At 39.7% G+C, this 18,610-nt stretch overlaps 1 protein-coding gene across 4 annotated transcripts in view; it reads left to right on the top strand.

Moving 5' to 3' along the window:
• The window catches only part of nck1b (NCK adaptor protein 1b), a 107,044-nt gene extending 92,288 nt beyond the window's left edge, over positions 1 to 14,756 (top strand). Inside the window, exons 1-4 of one of the 4 annotated variants that reach the window (XM_079805994.1) lie at positions 351 to 476; positions 1,423 to 1,523; positions 10,592 to 11,307; positions 13,612 to 14,756. In XM_079805994.1, the coding sequence (XP_079662120.1) occupies positions 1,496 to 1,523; positions 10,592 to 11,307; positions 13,612 to 13,812 (945 nt within the window). In that variant the 5' untranslated portion in view covers positions 351 to 476; positions 1,423 to 1,495 and the 3' untranslated portion in view covers positions 13,813 to 14,756. Of the gene's footprint in view, positions 1 to 350; positions 477 to 883; positions 1,524 to 10,591; positions 11,308 to 13,611 lie in introns of those variants that run through there. The other 3 variants (XM_079805993.1, XM_079805995.1, XM_079805992.1) reach the window with 3 other exon arrangements.
• Positions 14,757 to 18,610: the final 3,854 nt, after the last annotated feature.

Genomic DNA, 18,610 nt, shown 5'->3' with positions numbered 1-18,610 from the left:
TTAACCTTTATGGCATTTTCATGGCACTTCAAAGAATACTACATTAAAAACGTGTCCAAACACGCTACATGTTTTTGATTTAGTGTGAACAGGCCGAGTGTTCATGGCTCTTTCTGTGCAAACGTGCTGCTTGAAGTGAATGGGAATCCTTTGAGGTCGCAAAAACAAAATTTTTTTTGTTTTTAGAAACAAACTTACTAGTCACCATATGCGCCATGAGTAAGCTATGTGTGTGTGTGTGTGTGTGTGTGTGTGTGTATGGAGGGGGGAGCAGACTAGTCCTCCTAAAGGAGGAATCGATTCTGATTGGTTCACACTGGTCACATGGTCAGGCAGCTCGATTGTTGTGTAGGCAGTGAGCAGTTGACTTGCGGGAGGGTGGTTCACATGGAATAGCTGCACAGCTGCAGAGGGAAGTGCCGAGTTGCCGGGATAGCCCAAAATGGATATGGCTAACCTCTTCAAACACTTCTTCCGTGAGTTTTGCCACCTTTTCTCTCCTCTTTATTATATCACCAGTCTAGAAAGTTGACAATGCTGAAAGTTTTGGCTTGGACTCATTGTTTGAGTTTGCATTGAGACATTCTTCGTTGTAGGATTAGGGAAGTTTGAAAGGCTTTTCCCCCTCTGAGCTGGGTGGGAGTTTGTCAGTAACCCCCACACACTCTCTCTCTCTCTCTCTCTCTCACACACACACACACACACACACACACTTTGTTTTTACTCATTTTTTTTCTATTCATCAGTCATTTGGTCACTTTGGAAAGCAAATGGGAGCGAACAAACAAGTTGGTTAGGAAATTGTTTTTTTTTTTCTCATTCTCTGCGTGTTAGTCGAGCAGCTGGGCGGGCAGTGCTCTGAAAAGCCTGTAATTGCACTTCACACGCACACACGCACGCACACACACACACACACACACACACACACACACACACACACACACACACACACACACACACACACACACACACACACACACACACACACACACACACACACACACACACACACACACACTGCAATCAACACAGTGCAAAGAACTTCCACTCTTCTTTGTGCACTTAAACTCTCCTGTTACACTCAACCGGAATTTTCTTTCCCAGCCCAGTCCTCCTTTAATCAGGTTTTGCGTTTGAAGCCCACTGGTCCTTGTTGGTCCAACACGCTGCTGTTTTCCTGTAGTTTGAGTGTTGAGGGTCTGCTGTCGTGGGGGTTTCCTCATGCCAGTGGGCTGCAGTTGGGCGACGTCAGCTCTCCGGTGAAACACTGAAAGCATTGTGTCATCTGGACTGGCGGAGCTGATGGATGAAGCTCATATCTCTTCTGGGAGAGCTGCTGCTGCTGCTGCTGGGATATATTATTAGTTTCTACAGTCTTCATGGATTCACTGACATGTGCTTCTTTCTGTACTGACGGTTTAGTGTCCAAGGCTTTTTAATTCAAGCACCAACCGGATACTTGATTGTTGAGTGGATTAAAAGATGACCATAGGACATGATGTGGTCGTGTTTCAAGTGTTTGGGTAAGTAATTGTGCTTGAGAAATAACTATCTTAAATGTATTGACATTTTTGTAATTAAACCCATATGACCCATACCATATTGGTTATCAGCCATTATTAGAGATTTTCTATTGAATGTACAATACTGTTCAAATGTTTGGGATGGAAAAAAAATGTCTTATGGTCACTAAGGCTACATATATTTTAGAAATACATTAAAAAGAAATAATACTGTAAAATTTTAAAACCGAAATGCATTTTTGTCGAGATTCTTAGAACAGAATTACATTTAAAAAACTTTTGTAACACAAATATTTTACTGTCACTTTTGATCAATTTATTGCATCCTTGCTAGATAAAAAAGTGTGTATATATAAACAAACCTACTGACCCCAAACTTTTGAAAGTGTATATCAGCCAATGTTGGATATTGAATAATGCATGCTCATTTCCTCTTTTTTTACTTTGCCGTCATCTACTCACTTTAAACGAAGCTTTAAAAACATAAATAATTGAATAGCACATCTCATAATATAACATACATTTTTCATACTGTACATTTGATTGCATTTATGTGCTATTTGTGTGTATCTATATGTGTATATATTGAATATAGCCTTAGATGCTGACATGGCATTAAATAAAACAATCTGAATCTGATCATACTGTACATTATACTGCTGTGATGTCTAAATTCGCTTAAAAACAATTGATTTAAAATAAAATTTTGATTTAATCAAAATAGTGTAGAATTGTTATAGAAGGCATTTATTAGCCATAGCATGAAAATAATTATTGGCTTACTGGTGTCAGCCAGATTATTGATATCTGTCTATATTATACACTAATAATCTTCTCCACTGCTGTAGCTCTTAGGGCCAATTCACACAGAATGAGTTTTTGCTGTTAAAAATGCGAGAGACCGGTCAGAGGAGCTGAAAATAATGCCAGGTCTAGAGACGTGTTTTTAAAAAAAAGCTGAACTTATGTCTTAAGCGTCACTTTTTTGGAACATGTCATTTGCGAGACATTGCAAAAGACATGAGATATGAGTGCAACCGTCAAACACATCTGTCTAGTGCACGTTTACATTGAAAAGCTATGGAAAAGTAGGGCAGTGGAATTGAAAAACAGCCCCTCAAAGGGAGAGTTCACTCAAAAATGAAAATTAGCCCATGATTTACTCACCCTCAAGCCATTCTAGGTGTATGAGACTTATTTCAGACGAATACAATCGGAATTATATTAAAAATGTCCTGGCTCTTCCAAGCATTATAATGGCAGTGAATGGCAGCCCAAAAAAGTGCATCCATCCATCATAACAGTACTCCACTCGGCTCCGGGGGTTTATAAAGGCCTTCTGAAGTGATGGGTTTGTGTAAGAAAAATATCCATAAAGTATGAAGCTTCCGGCGGACCGCCTTCCGTATTCAACTTGCGACAAAAGCTCCGTGTGGATTACTTTTATAATGGACGGATGCACTTTTTTGGGCTTCAAATTGTGGTCACTGCCATTATAGAGCTTGGATTAGCCAGGACATTTTTAATATAACTCTGATTGTATTCGTCTGAAAGAAGTATGTCAAATACACCTAGGATTGCTTGAGGGTGAGTAAATCATGGGCTAATTTTCATTTTTGGGTGAATTAACCCTTTAATGCTTTTGTCACATGACATGCGACTGTCGACGGTGTTTAGACATCAGGGCTGTCATGATATTAGATTTTCACTACACTATTATCATGGCCAAAAGGATTCCCAATAGTGATTATCGCTGCGATATCTATATACATTTTGGAAAAACAAATATAATTCTTTAAGTTGAATTTGTCTTTAACTTTGTGTGTTAGGGGTTTTTTTTGGCTAATGAATCACACTGAAAATATGAGTGTAGAAAGATTTAAATATTGCGGTTATAGTCGATATCTGTGTATTGTGACAGGCCTAGTTGGCGCTAAACCTAGGCGTTACTCGAATATGTGTGAACACAAATGCTGCATGGAAAAGAGCAGCTTGGAATTTCTTCAAAATATCTCCTTGTGTGTTCTACAGAAGAAAGAAAGTAATCCGAGTTTGGAATTAAATAATTTTTGCACGAACTGTCCCTTTTAATCCATTACATCAAACTCATCATAGAAGCACGTCCTGTGAGTAGCTTTTCTACTCGACCCTTTCTCTCTTTTCCTGTCGTTCAGCCTTCGCTCGTAGCGGAAGTGGTCTAATTCAGGACAGATTCTCCTCAGATCTTTGGAGCCTGTGAGGGAGGAAGTGAGGAAACCGGATTGTTGATTCACTGCAGCGTCAGCCCATCCGTCTGTTTTCCTCCACTTCCCACTCCGCCACTTTTTTTTTAAAGCCAGTCAACTCTTCCTCTCTGATGGAAAGCACCACAAGATAATGTCTCATTGTGAGAGGGACAAGCCTTGAATTCAATGTCGAGCGTCCTCTCACACAAGATGAGTACAGGAAGTGCTGATGGCTTTCTGGAGTGTTCCTGACTAAAGCACACAGCGGGCTGCATACGTGGATGGGCTGTGACCCCCATTTGACTCCCTCTCGACAGACCCGCGCTAGCCAAACAAGCACAGATGTGCGACCGAGGCTATTTATACCAGCATGTGTTCAGAGTACCTGCAGCAGAACTGAGCGTCAGCAAAGTTTCACCCCAAAATCAAAAGAAAGAATGGTCACACTTTAGCTTAGGGTCCAATTCTCACAATTAACTATGACTTTTGCTTCAATAAACTACTATTTACTGTTCATTAATGGTTAGTAAGGTAGATGTTAAGTTTAGGTATTGGTAGGATTAAGGGATGTAGAATATGGTAAGGCATTAATATGTGCTTTATAAGTACTAATAAACAGCCAATAGTCTAGTAATATGCATGATAATAAGCAACTAGTTAATAGTGAGAATTGGACCCTAAACTAAAGTGTTACTGAAATAATTAAGATATTATACTCTGTGTAATTTGTATATACTGGAAAAAGTGTTCTCACTACTAGGGGTGGATGATATAGCCTCACAATTATATCACGATATTTCAAGAATATTTGCGATAATGATATTTATGAAACAACATTTTATTGGTGATTTGCAATCAAATGTAAGCAAAGTAAAAAAAAGTAGCCTCGGTACAAGTTGGTAGTGTTTTCACTGGAAATCTTAAGTAAAAGTATAACATAACTCCTTAACATTTTGAATGTACTGGTAACAATAACTAAGTAATTTATGCCAGGGGTTTTCAAACTTTATGATGCCAAGGACCCCCAAATACGATGAATCTTTTATGAGGGACCCCCATCCTAAATTCCATCAATTTTTATGAAAAAACATTTAAACTGTTAGATAAATTGTGTGACATTTATAAATACAAAATATTGTTTCCAACACTGAAAAAAGGTTTTCATTCATGCAATTAAAAAATGTAGGGTAATGTTCGCATCTATATTTTATAACTTGAGCCAATGAAAAATAAATAACTTTATTTACAATATTTTCTGTCTATGAAAACTGACATTTTCTGGGGACCACTTAGGATCTTCTGGAGGACCCCCAGTTTGAAAACCCCTGATTTATGCCATGGTCTGTCTGAATACTCGAGTCTGATTGGTTGGAAGGTGCGCAATAAAATCGTTTAATGGACATATAGTTCAAGTCAGTTGAATCACCGTTCCGTATTAATGCGCTGTTTTCATTTAAGCGCACACACATAGGCCTACGTCACTCGCATACAGAGTGCGCAGATCGCGCTACACACACACACACACACACACACACACACACACACACACACACACACACACACACACACACACACACACACACACACACACACACACACACACATGTCACTCGCATACAGAACATTCATGAGCACAGACACTTGTTATCAACGCCGCCCCGTGACTTTTAGTCATAAAATAGCTTCGATACTGGATCACTACATTATATTTCTCAGAAACGATGGGGTTACATCACTATCTTTGCCTCCTTTGTTGGAGTTCTGTCCTCTTGTAACCAAACCACTTCCATATTATTGAAGTAGCTCCTTTTTATATACTAAATCGTCATCGGAGGCTGGCATGCTGCTCTTACTCTCAGACAGATGTTGTTGTTAATGTGCGCGCTAGGGAACGTAAATGCGCCATACGTCATTGCACTGCTATATCATTGATATCTCGATATGACACTTTTTTTTATCATGTAAAAATTTATACCGGTATGATATGGCACACCCCTACTCACTACTGTTATGCAGTATTGAAAATCATATAAATCCTAAAAATCTATATATAAATACGTTATGATGTTAAATGTAATCCTTAGCAAATCTCAAATTTAATATAAATGAATGCTGTACATTATAACATTGTGATGCCTACCATTTTAAATGATGGATTTTAGTTTTTAATGTTTTATTTTTAATTTGTGTAGACAAAATAAATCTCAATATGGTTTACAATGTTAGGTTTTTGTGGGAAAATGTCAAAACAAATGTAATGCTCTATTTATCGTGTTTAATACTACTTTTATTTTATACATTTTATTATTATTTATAGTATTTTGGGATAAAATGTTTATAGTGTACACTCTAAAAAAAAATGCTGGGTTGTTTCAACCCATGTTCAAATATGGACAAACCCAACCCAATTAAAAAATTTAAACCAACGGTTGGGCTTGTCCATATTTGACCCAAACATGCGTTGAAACAACTCGGCATTTAAATTTTTTAGAGTGTAGTTGTGAAATTCTGTCTTTGCAAAAGCTACATTTTTAAGCTGTTGTTGCGCTTCATTTAGGGAAATGAAAATGATCGTTTGAGGTCTGTCGTTCGCAGATTATTTGAGTTTATTTGTGCAGCGAGCGAGCTTGTGATATGCACAGACAGTTGAAGACAGCTCTGTGGTTTACAGTCACTGTCATTGGAGGCCCTTTGATGTTAATGAGTTGAAAGAATGTCTCGTTTTCCGCTCGCCTTCGAGTCCAGCATGTTAGATTACAGGTATAAAGTCATTTGTCTTTCCTGTTTTCGCAGGTTTATTTGTATCTTCTTCATTCATACACTTGGGTACATAATCTTAAAAGATTCTTATGACAGTATCTTTCTGTATTGCACAATTTCCGTAGGCAAATATACAACAGCTGTTACAGTATACCGGATGTACAATGTCAAGTATTCTCGAAGTGCCCTTGTAAACACAATTTATAAATAAATATTTACCATCTGATACAATGACTTTCCATGGAACTACCACAGTATTTAAATGGAGTTCAGCCCTATATTGGAGAACAATTGGATGAACTCACCAGAGGAAACAACTAATCCAAGTTGCACTCAGAGGAAAGAAGGGAAGGGAAGTGGATGCAGTCTGCTGGGCGGGTGGAATAGTAGCTTCAGATAAATCATACTTTGCTGGGTTGCAATGGTTGCCAGTTAGTTGCACATTGATAATATGCACATTGAGTTATGGTGTGCAGCTTCCTTCCTGAGCATCCTCTGTAGGAATCCAGGAAAATTCCTTATTCTGTATTCAGGAAACACACCATGGCTCCATACAATGTGTTTTGTTCTATCAGCAGCACATCCATGGACACATGGAGACCAGAAACTCAGAGCCTTGGGTTCGGGTCAAAGCATCCTAGCATTATGGTGGCAAGTTTTGTTATTTGACATTCATTAAAAAAAAACAAAAGTAAAATTCCAACTATTTAAAAAAGCATTTTCCTAAGTGGAATACACCCGCCATTTATGATGACGAACGTGATTTCAACAAGTGCATATTCCTGGATCAACATCTTTGTTGTTCCTGTAACCACATTCCAAACAACCAATCATATTTGAGGGACATGTTTACAGTTTCTGTCAAGTTTAGGCTTACAAGCAGGGTTAGGTGCTTCTAATAATTTCCCTCTGATTTTAGGCATTACTTATGGGTAGGGTTAGGTTTAGGGGTCGGGATAGGGTTAGAACTTCATTTTCGGAGAAAAATGTTGGTCCAGGAACATGTCTGTCTTGGCTAAAATCATGGCAACCCATGTATGATACAACCATGTATGATGGGTTCACCCAAAAATGAAAATTCTGTCATTAATTTCTCACCCTCATCTTTATCTTCGGAACACAAATTAAGATGTTTTTGATGAAATCAGAGAGCTTTCTGACCCCACATAGACAGCAACACAACGACCACTTTTAAGGCCCATTAAGGGAGGAAGGACATTATTAAAATGGTCTATGCGACTCCAATGGTCCATCCTTAATTTTATGAAGCAACGAGAATATTTTTTGAAAAGTGGTGGGGTCAGAAAGCTCTCAGATTTCATCAAAAATATCTTAATTTGTGTTCTGAAGATGAACGAACGTCTTGAGGGTTTGGAACGACATGAGGGTGAGGAATTAATGACAGAAATTTCATTTTTGGGTTAAAAAAACCCTAGGAAACTCTTCATGTCAGCTCCTAAGAGACCATGTAGACTGACTAATCCAATGACTGAGTGGGTGGATCACGTTCATCATCAATCATAGCACGCTCGAGAACCACCAGCACTGGTTTGAACGTTCACACACCCAAGATCAGTTGCGTTTTGTAACAAGTGACAACTTGAAATTTGCCTTCATGATCCTTGTATATGTTAGCCTGTATTTGAGTCCAGATTTTCACTTACTTATTCAAATTTCTGCATTGTCTTGAATGAATTAGATCACTCAAAAGTGTAAAGTCTTTCCAAACTCTCATAATATTCTTCTATTGAACAGAAAAGCCCTATAAAAACACATTTTCACTATATTTGAATTCATATACGTTTGGGTGATGAACAGACCCAAATATTTGATATTTTTGAAAAAGTAGCATTGTTCAAACCATTTTTTACTCTGCATCTTCTCAGTGAATCAATTGATCTGCTTCACAAAACCTTTCTAAATGATTCATTCATGAATCATAATCATCTGATTCTCATCAACTCACTGACCTAAATGAGAATTTTTGGGCGAACTGTCCCTTTAAGAAATGTCTTGTGAATTTGTGGATGATCATGAGTTGACCTTGTGCTGTCAGAAGGTTCACACACCCGTGGTTACATGCACCAACACGTCCACGAATGGAGCACTAAATGCTCCAGTTACTATTGCTCGTACGCTTCACGTTTTACTTCCTGCTCACATTGACCATGCAAATGTCCATCCCCCTCAATCGGACATAGCTCAGGGGCCAGAGGCAAATATCTTGGTTTGAGATTTCACGTATTTGTAATGCAAATCAGGCAGTAGAGGCATCCGCAAGCACAGAATAAATTCCTCTAGCCTTGAGCTTTGATAAGCATCTCGCTCTGGGCAAAGAGGGCTATTGGAAAAGCTTTATGTTCTCACTCAGTTAACCTTTAACCCCTGAGTAAGCATAAAGTAAATTGGGTGATTTCCTTTCTTAGAGTTAAGGGTAGATCCAAGGTTTCAGCTGCTTCTCGGTTGTCAAGTTTTGAAAAATCATAGCTGCTAAGTGTTGCCTACAGGTATATGACGTTAAACATGTAAAGGCTGAGTTTGCCTACTTCCCAGATAGATTGCTAACAAAATGCTTTCGCTCTTTTTCTGGGGCTTAGTACCATGTTAATCTCATGGCTATTTGGACATATCATATAGTGCTTTGGTGGACAAAATTCTTATCTCTTGATAAGAATGGTCTGGTGGTTTTACAGTGGTTTGTGGTGCTTTGAGCAAACCTTCTCAGACCAGCAACCCACCTTAGTTTCTGAAAAACAGCTTAACTGGCCTATTGTAAAAGCAACATTTTGTTGCTGCAGTAGATTTTTTTTGTAAGGTATCTAAAGAGAAAGTGTGTTTATCTGTCCTTGGGCCTTTGGATTGGGCCGGTACAAACTTCACTGCCAAGTGGACATTCCTGTATGGTAACACTATTCACAAAGCTTTGCCAAACCCGCCAACATGGTGGAAAGGCCTCAGGGTCAGATATTCTCCATTAATCCTGCAGACCGACCCACTTGGCTTGACCTAATGTGGTCGGACAAGCCGGAATCCTCGACGGTATCCATGAACCTGACCCAACACTCCCTCACTCATTCCCTCTCTATGGAGGAGGACGATGGGTGTGGTGATCATTCCAGTGTCTCTTTGCAGTTAATTGTACTTTTCTGTGAATAATAGAGCTGAACCACACAGCTGTTGCTTACGAATGAGTGAAGCAGGTGGCAAATGATAAATCTCTTTTCTGAGAAGTATCATGGTGTCACTATTTTTATGCATTGTCATAAAGCGAATCATAATTGTCAATAATTGAATCATTTCTATAATCAAGGAGGAAGGCTAAAATACACGGCTTGTCATATGATTTGTGAGTGGTGAGAACATGATTAGTTGGTTGTGATTGGGTGGTTTTGAAAACTGGACCAGCGCCTGTGTTTAAGAGTCAAGCAGGCGGGAGCTGATAGCTACTGTACCCCTGTCGGTGTGAAAACACAAGCCTCACTGCACTGTAACATGTGTTTGGACAAGTTCTCCTTTCACTCATGCCCTGCCTGTTGGTGCCTGTATCAAAATACAATGCTCTTTGGTTTCACAGATAATTTCAACAAGAATGGAATGAGTACAGGGTGCGCAGGGTGATGAAATTCAACTCATTTTTCATTTCCCATCAAGATGTGTACCTTTTGTTTAATGTGTCATTTTTAAAGGTTTTTGCTCAGGATCCAAAACCTAGTCAGTGTGAAAACTAGTGCATCAGTGGTCAAGCAGTTAAAATGATACTGCCTTGTACCTCGTTTTGACCACTTTCTAAAGCAGGTATTCTTCATGGAGAAGGCAATCCCAGAGTGCAGGACCAAGCTCACTGCAAAAGGTTATTTGTTAGCAAATCAAACGGACTCTGTGATTCATTGCAGTCCCACTGGGAGTTGCATTGCAATCGTTTCCATGAAGTTGAACTCTGCTCAACTTTGTCGCATTGCCAATTTCCCGTGAAAGGTGCTGTCAGTGTGAACACCCAAGTGCAAGTAGTTGAGTGCAAAGAGGACGCTGGTTGTATGTTTTTCGGACAACACTTAATTTGACTTCTTTTCTGTATGCATGCAGGGATCGGTAAGGTGAAAAGGAAAACAGGAATGCGTGATACAGCCTCCAACGCCGACTCTGACTTCTACCCGGACAACGGCGAACGTCTGTACGACCTCAACCTTCCTGCCCTCGTCAAGTTCAGCTACGCGGCCGAGCGGGAAGATGAGTTGTCGTTGGTTAAGGGCACAAGGGTCATCGTCATGGAGAAGTGCAGCGACGGCTGGTGGAGGGGGAGCTACAATGGCCGTTCGGGGTGGTTCCCATCCAACTACGTGACGGAGGATGCAGATGGATCGGCGAGCAACGACTCGGCTGGCTTGTCGGAGAAGTTGTCCGCTGTTGTTAGCGCGAACGGCAACCGAGTGCTGCACACAGTACAGGCACTCTACCCGTTCAGCTCGGGCAACGACGAAGAGCTGAACTTTGAGAAGGGTGAGGTGATGGATGTTGTGGAGAAGCCGGAAAACGACCCGGAGTGGTGGAAGTGTCGCAAATCCGATGGGCAGGTGGGACTTGTGCCGAAAAACTACGTGAATGTTCTGCAGGAGTCGCACAACTCGGCCAGCATGGCCGGGCCGCCCACACCTGACTGTGACTACATTGAGCCTTCATCCAGCGGACGCTTCGCTGGCAAGCAGTGGTACTACGGGAAGGTGACGCGGCATCAGGCAGAGGTGGCACTCAACCAGAGGGGCACAGAGGGAGACTTCCTCATCCGGGACAGCGAGTCCTCAGTAAGTAGACTGAAATGTTCCTCCTCGTATTCTGATGAATGTGCTTAAGTACCATACTTCGGTCCTCATTTGAGGGAAAACACCCTATCCATAGTAAGTCAAAGTTCAATGTGGTGATTTTGAAATGTTATTTTTGAAGTGGGACAGTTTTGCATTGCAACATAAATGTCATAGTTCCTTTTTTAGTTTGCATAAGCACATACACTAGCTCTGTTCAAAAACGTCTCAAGCTGCCTATCTTGACGTCATTTGTATTGTTCTGTGGTTTCTTATGAGCTTGGCAATAAGGATGCCACCTCAGATCACACCAGCTGCCCGAAGAGTTAATCAGGGTATCTGCAAGTTTCACCAAGTCAAATTTAAGACTTTTTAAGACCTTTTCAAGACCATTATGAATTAAATTTAAGACCTATATCACGCAATTTAAAAAAAAAAAAACCTACAAAAGGAAATGCAGAATCACAAAATTACTTGCAAATCATATTAATTTATTCAAATTTAACAAAGTATTAGTAAACTTGCACTTCCTCATAGCTCAATCCCACCAGGATTAATATACAAACACACTACCGGTCAAAAGTTGGAGAACGGTACGATTTTTAAATCTTAAAAAAATTGTTTTTACAGAAGTCTCTTCTGCTCACCAAAGCTGCATTTATGTTATTAAAAATACAAAAAAGCTGTAATATTGTGACAGTTCTGTTGTGACTGTTCTCTATGTGAATATATAGTAAAGTGTGATTTATTCCTGTGATCAAAGCTGAATTTATCATCATTACTCCAGTCTTCAGTGTCACATGACCCTTCACTAATAATTCTCATATGAGGATCTGATGATCAACAAACATGATTATTATCAGTGTTAAACACAGTTGTTTAAAAAAATTTTTTTTTAGGATTCTTTGATGGATAGAAAGCTCTAAAGAACAGCATTTATCTGAAATAGAAAGTAAAAAAATGATTTCTGAAGGATTATGTGACTCTATAGTCTGGAGTAATGATGCTGAAAATTCAGCTTTGAATCACAGAAATAAATTGCATTTTAAAATATATATTGAAATCTAAAATAGTTACTTTAAATTGTAAAAAAATCACCACAATAATACTGTTTTTGCTGTACTTTGGATCAAATAAATGCAGCCTTGGTGAGCAGAAGACTTCTTTAAAAACATCTTACCGTTCTCAAACTTTTGACCGGTAGTGTGTGTGTATGTAGGCTATAATATATATCATAATATAATCATAATTATATTAATCATATTAGGATGCCACATTTACCATATTATGTTAGATGCACAATAGTCACACATGGCAATAAAACAAACAAAATGCATGAATGTTGTTAGACAATAGGACAAATAAATACAATTTAAATTTACAGATACAAACAGTGCTTTAAATTTAGGCAGGCTGCTGTTTGTTTTTCCCTGTTGTTGTTGTTTGATTAATATTAACGACACACGCAGAAGCGGGTAAAGGCTAGGCTAGATTGGGTTGCTTTCACTTTAAGACCTACAGTAAAGCACATAGATTCGGTACACTCACGCGAGCGCTGACAGGCGGCAAACGCGGGCACAGAATCCGCGGCCAGTCTGACATCGGTCCGTGTGTCAGTAGCGAATGAATTCGGGGTTTACATCGCTTTTTAAACTCTTGTTTTAGTGCTATCGGACATATCATACTTTTATTTGGTCATTATGCGAGATGGCAGGTAAGAAAGATTCGCCTTCGCTTCACGATCGCGGAACTGGAAGAACCGTCTCAGCTGTAGAATAAAATCCGTTTGATGTGTTTGTGGGTGTGCGTCTCAATCAGCTCCCTAGTTCAGCAGTCAGGGCACTGATCAGGACATAAGTCAATGGGCTGATCCCTGATCAGTGCCCTGACTACTGAACCAGGCAGCTGATTGAGACGCACCCTGGGTCTGTGGTACAATCCAATCCGAAAGAGACTAGCGCCAATAACACGAAAGCTGATTGGCTGCAATTGCAATATAAGATGCATGTTGGTCTCTCACTAGCGAAAAAACAAACTACACACACACACTCTCTAAAACGCTGCGGGAGCATTTCAATGAGCAAGAGGTAGCGTGACATGGACGTAAGAAAATTAAGACCTGTTTAAAATTATTTAAGACCTAGAACTCAATACTACAAGGCCTTAAAATGTTGATTTTGAATTTAAAGACATTTAAGAGTTTTTAAGATCCCGCGGGTACCCTGTTAATAACTTGAGATTGCTGCTTTCAACAGCTGGTCTGAATTAACCATTTCTTCCCCTTCTCTTTATATTTTGTTTTTCTAGCCCAATGACTTTTCAATATCGCTGAAAGCTCAGTCCAAAAACAAGCATTTCAAAGTCCAGATGAAGGACAACCTGTACTGCATCGGACAGCGCAAGTTTAACACAATGGAGGAGTTGGTGGAACACTACAAAAAGGCGCCCATCTTTACCAGCGAACAGGGCGACAAACTCTACCTGGTCAAGGCTCTGGCCGCCTCCTGATCCCAGTAGAACGAATATCCCGTTAACAAGGACTACACAGACTGGGAATATCAAGCATTCCATGAAAGGGAGGTACAGGGAGAGATGGACAAAGACACTCCCGTTGATTTGCTCGGAAACCTGCTCGTTTCATTGAGGGACACGCCCAATGTATCAAAATACAGTATGTTTAGACCATAGGTGATGCGATGTATTTTGACGTCAACATGTATTAGAATTTAAAACTAGGTCTTCTTTTGTTAATATATTCTTTTCATTAATTTCGAAAATGTATTGTTCATTTGTTCTTGAACTTCCCTGCCAATTTTTTTTTAACTGTTCACTTTCAAGTGTCTGCTGTTGAAGTCCTGACTTCAGAAGAACTTTGCTCAATGTTTCAAAGGTCTCACATACTGTCTGTTACTGCCTGCATTGCCTGAACGACACAGAACTATTGAAATTGACGTAATCTGCTATATTTATTAGGAATCAATTTTCTGCTAAATGCTCAAACAATAAAAGCGAGTTACCAAACCTTGACAAGGATTGCAAGACTATTCCGATTTGGGCTCAGTCAGATTAAACTAGAACTGCAATGCAAATGCAGAAACAGGAAGTCTTGCGCACGCTTCCAAACTCAAATAGTCTGATTTGGATATTCTACATCTAAATGTACGAGGGGTAAACTTCCTTGACAATTGAGGATTGTCCTAAAATTGTTATCCACTGACTCATCTTGGAACTGTCAGAGTCGATGCTACGCCATAAATATGATGTTTTGATTATGATCTCTTTTTCAAAGAGCTTAGCTGTGATTGATGTCTTCTACTAGACGTGTATTTGAATGAACGTGGAAGTTTGTGCAAGAGTTTCATTGGAGCCTGAATTGCAAGAAGATTAAACATTGGTGCACACAATAGGTCTTTTATCATTCAGTGTTTTACTAATAAAGCTGTCTTTCGTGATCAAGGCCACAGTCCTCTTGACGTAACGGGTGTGTGGTTTTTGTTATCGATGGCGGTGGTGCTTGCCTGTTGGTTTGAAGCTTAATCAGGTGTTTGCCTTTTCTTTGCTTTGTTTGGCCCTCATTTGGTTGCTCGCGTTCTCGAATGAAGTGTAGCGTAGAGGATGAATGAAGGCAGCATTGTGAGCTCAGGTTTCAAGGAAGGATCTACTTCGCTTGGCGATCGAGATCTGCAGTGCTGCTTCCTTGTAGTTTTCATCGGGTTATGATAAACGCTGAGAGATGTTCCATTGAGGATCAGATGTTTATATGTAAAACGTAGTAGATAAGTGTGTTTGGTGGACCAGGCAATGGAAAAGATACTTCCCCGGACACGTCTCCGTTTCGAGTTGGAAAAACATGGAAGTTTCTTTTCTCAAAACTCCAGAGGAGGGGGATGATCTGGGCTCTCCTCCAGGAGACCATCACTATGACCATGATTACTTCTCCAGCTGTTTGGAGCCGGACTGAGGCGGGAGTTGAGGAATGGGTTGTTTTGAGGAGTGTGTGGAAAAACCGAGAGTTTGGTCGAGAGATTTGTTCTTGGATTTAGTGGAGATGTCAGATTTCTGTCAATATGACACTCCGTGTGACTTAAGTTGTTTAGGACGGTGGTTTTGCTTCAGGACAAAGTGTTGACTCAACAGTACCAAACATTATTCAATTTAGTTTAGTAGTTTTGTTGGTTTTTTGAGAATGCCAAGCAACCAGATTTTACTGGATAACATCCACCAAGACCTCATCAGAACAACCCTGTTACCCAATTTTGGGTTGTGACTTGTTTTCTGAGATGTTTAGTCTTATCACATAGTTTGTGCTTTAAAATCGTGCCTTCATCTCAGTTGTTGGAACCAAAGGTTCGGTGTTCCTCTACGCTGTTGATACGCACGTTGTTATTTGAGTATCGCTTTGCATGTGCGCAATGCGTCCCTGATAAGTGACTGATGTGCACGGACCATGTCCTGGTCGCACAAACGTTCCCGTTGGGGAACTTATCATGATTTGTCTCCTGACTGAAGTGACCTTACCATACGGACCTTAGTCAGGGTAAAAGCCATATTTAAGTTCACTGGTGTCCAATCCTGCCTCCGAATTGTCCGCTTTCCTGCAGAGTTTAGTTTCCAGTAATCCTAAAGACTTTGATTTAGCTGGTTCAGGCGTGTTTAATTGGGCTTGGTGGTCAATTATGCAAGAAGCTGGCTGTCTAGAAGCAGGATTGGACAACCTTGTCCACTCTGTACTGGTTAAATATTGCATCAAACTTGACTAAGGTGACTAGACCTAGCAAACATGGTTACCTGTTAATGTCTGTGCTGGATACTAGTCTACCTGTGCTTTAGACTGCTAGATTATGAGGGAACTAAGAATTGAAAGTGGTGGTTATCAAGCGTGTAGACCAGGGGTCTCCAAACTCGGTCCACTGTCCTGCAGAGTTTAGCTCCAACCCCAATTAAACACACCTGTTTTTTAGTTCACCAGTTAATTAGTGTTTTACTAGGGCCTGGTTAGCTGGTTCAGGTGTGTTTATTTGGGGTTGGAGCTAAACTCTGCAGGACGAGTTTGGAGACCCCTGGTGTAGACCCAACCAGAAAGGTTTTTTTTCTTCTTCTTTGAGTTATGACCAAATAACTGTATTATCTTTTCTTTTGGGAACATGTTGGTCTTCACTGATCTTGAACAGAGTCGTATAGACCGAAAACCTTATTTGTGTTGGGTCTGCGTCATGAAATAAACAATGTCATGCAAGGTGCATTGTAACACAAACCACGGATGTTTTTTTTTACAATGCTACATCATTTCAGTCTTTTACTATGTTTTGGCTAATTTAAGTCATTTTTTGGACCAAGTTTCTGAAATAACCCTTTTGATTTTTGTTTTGTTTTGTGTAAGCAAGCTTTTGAGAAAAAAAGAAGCATAAATCGAGAAAGCGATGCCCTCATCATCTTAATTTTGTTACAAATGAATGAATTCTGAATTCCTCTACCAAAATCAAGCATAGTAGATTTAGTGGGCTGAATGGACCAGTTATCGTTATACCTGGACTATGGCTACGTTCACACTTTGTCAGTCCAAATCCGATTATTTGTGTATCCGATTGGAATCTGATCTAAATGATTGACTGTCCACATTGTGTATCGCAACTGATCGGGTCTGATTTGTGTGTCCCGCTTTTGTTTTCCGGAATATCTGCATTGGTTTTAATGGCAATAAAGTTGACGTTGCATTAGTAGGCAGTTCTGCGCTGTCGTTTCCGCCGGTTTCAAAACATCTCTTCATTATTTTGTAATTTTCTGCTTGACTGGCACTTTGCAACAACACGTTATTTCGACAGCGACTCAGCATGTTTCCTATAACACTGTCTGATATGTTTACGTTTTACATGCGAAATCCGATCAGAGCGGTAATACTGAAGCGGATTTCCAGAAGTGCGATTTTTTTTCAAACCACATATGAATGTAGCGCGAAACGGATTCGTAAAAATCGCATTTCATATACAGTGGAAAGAAAAAGTATGTGAACCCCTTGCAGAAAACGTGAATCATTTTAACAAAATAAGAGATCATACAAAATGCATGTTATTTTTTTATTTAGTGCTGTCCTGAATAAGATATTTTACATAAAAAATGTTTGCATATAGTCCACAAGACAAAAAATTGCTGAACCGATAAAAAATGACCCGTTCAAAAGTTTACATACCCTTGACTCTGGATGATCCACGGCTGTGTGTGTGTTTTGTGATGGTTGTTCATGAGTCTCTTGTTTGTCCTGAGCAGTTAAACTGCCCAATGTTTTTCAGAAAAATCCTCCAGGTCCTGCACATTCTTCAGTTTTCCAGCATCTTCTGCACATTTGAACCCTTTCCAGCAGGGACTGTATGATTTTGAGATCTGAGGACGATTGAGGGACTCAAACACAACTACAAAAAAAAAAAGGGTGAAACATTCACTGATACTCCAGAAGGAAACACGATGCATTAAGAGCCGGGGGTGAAAACTTTTGAACAGGAAGATTATGTCCACATTTCTTATTTTGTTTTAATATAATTTTTTATTTGATTTAGTCCTGCCCTTCAGAAGCAACAGAATATACTAACATGTGTCTTGTGGACAATATGTAAACATATTTTATGTAAAATATTTTATTCAGTACTAAATAAAATAAAAATACATGAAAAAACGTATTATCTGTCTTTTGTTAAAATTATTCAAATTTTCACAGATTCTGCAAGCGGTTCACAAACTTTGTGTGTGTGTGTGTGTGTGTGTGTGTGTGTGTGTGTGTGTGTGTTTGTATGCATGCATGTAAGCATGTGTGTGTGTGTGTGTGTGTATGTGCGTTTATATATATATATGTGTGTGTGTGTGTGTATATACATGTATGTGTGTGTGCGTATATATATGTGTGTGTGTGTGCGTGTGCGTGTGCGTGCGCGCGCGTGTGTGCGCGTGTGTGCGTGTGTGTGCGTGCGTGTGCGTGCGTGCGTGTGTGTGCGTGTATATACAGACGTGCTCAAATTTGTTGGTACCCCTCCACAAAAAACGAAGAATGCACAATTTTCTCTGAAATAACTTGAAACTGACAAAAGTAATTGGCATCCACCATTGTTTATTCCATATTTAATAGAAATCAGACTTTGCTTTTGATTTTTTATTCAACATATTATTGTAAATAATAAAACAAATGAAAATGGCATGGACAAAAATGATGGGACCGCTAACCTAATATTTTGTTGCACAACCTTTAGAGGCAATCACTGCAATCAAACGTTTTCTGTAGCTCTCAATGAGACTTCTGCACCTGTTAACAGGTAGTTTG

The sequence above is a fragment of the Gobio gobio genome (assembly GCF_949357685.1).
Source record: "Gobio gobio genome assembly, chromosome: 23".
Classification (NCBI taxonomy): Eukaryota; Metazoa; Chordata; class Actinopteri; order Cypriniformes; family Gobionidae; genus Gobio; species Gobio gobio.
This window is presented reverse-complemented; position numbering and strand designations above follow the sequence as displayed.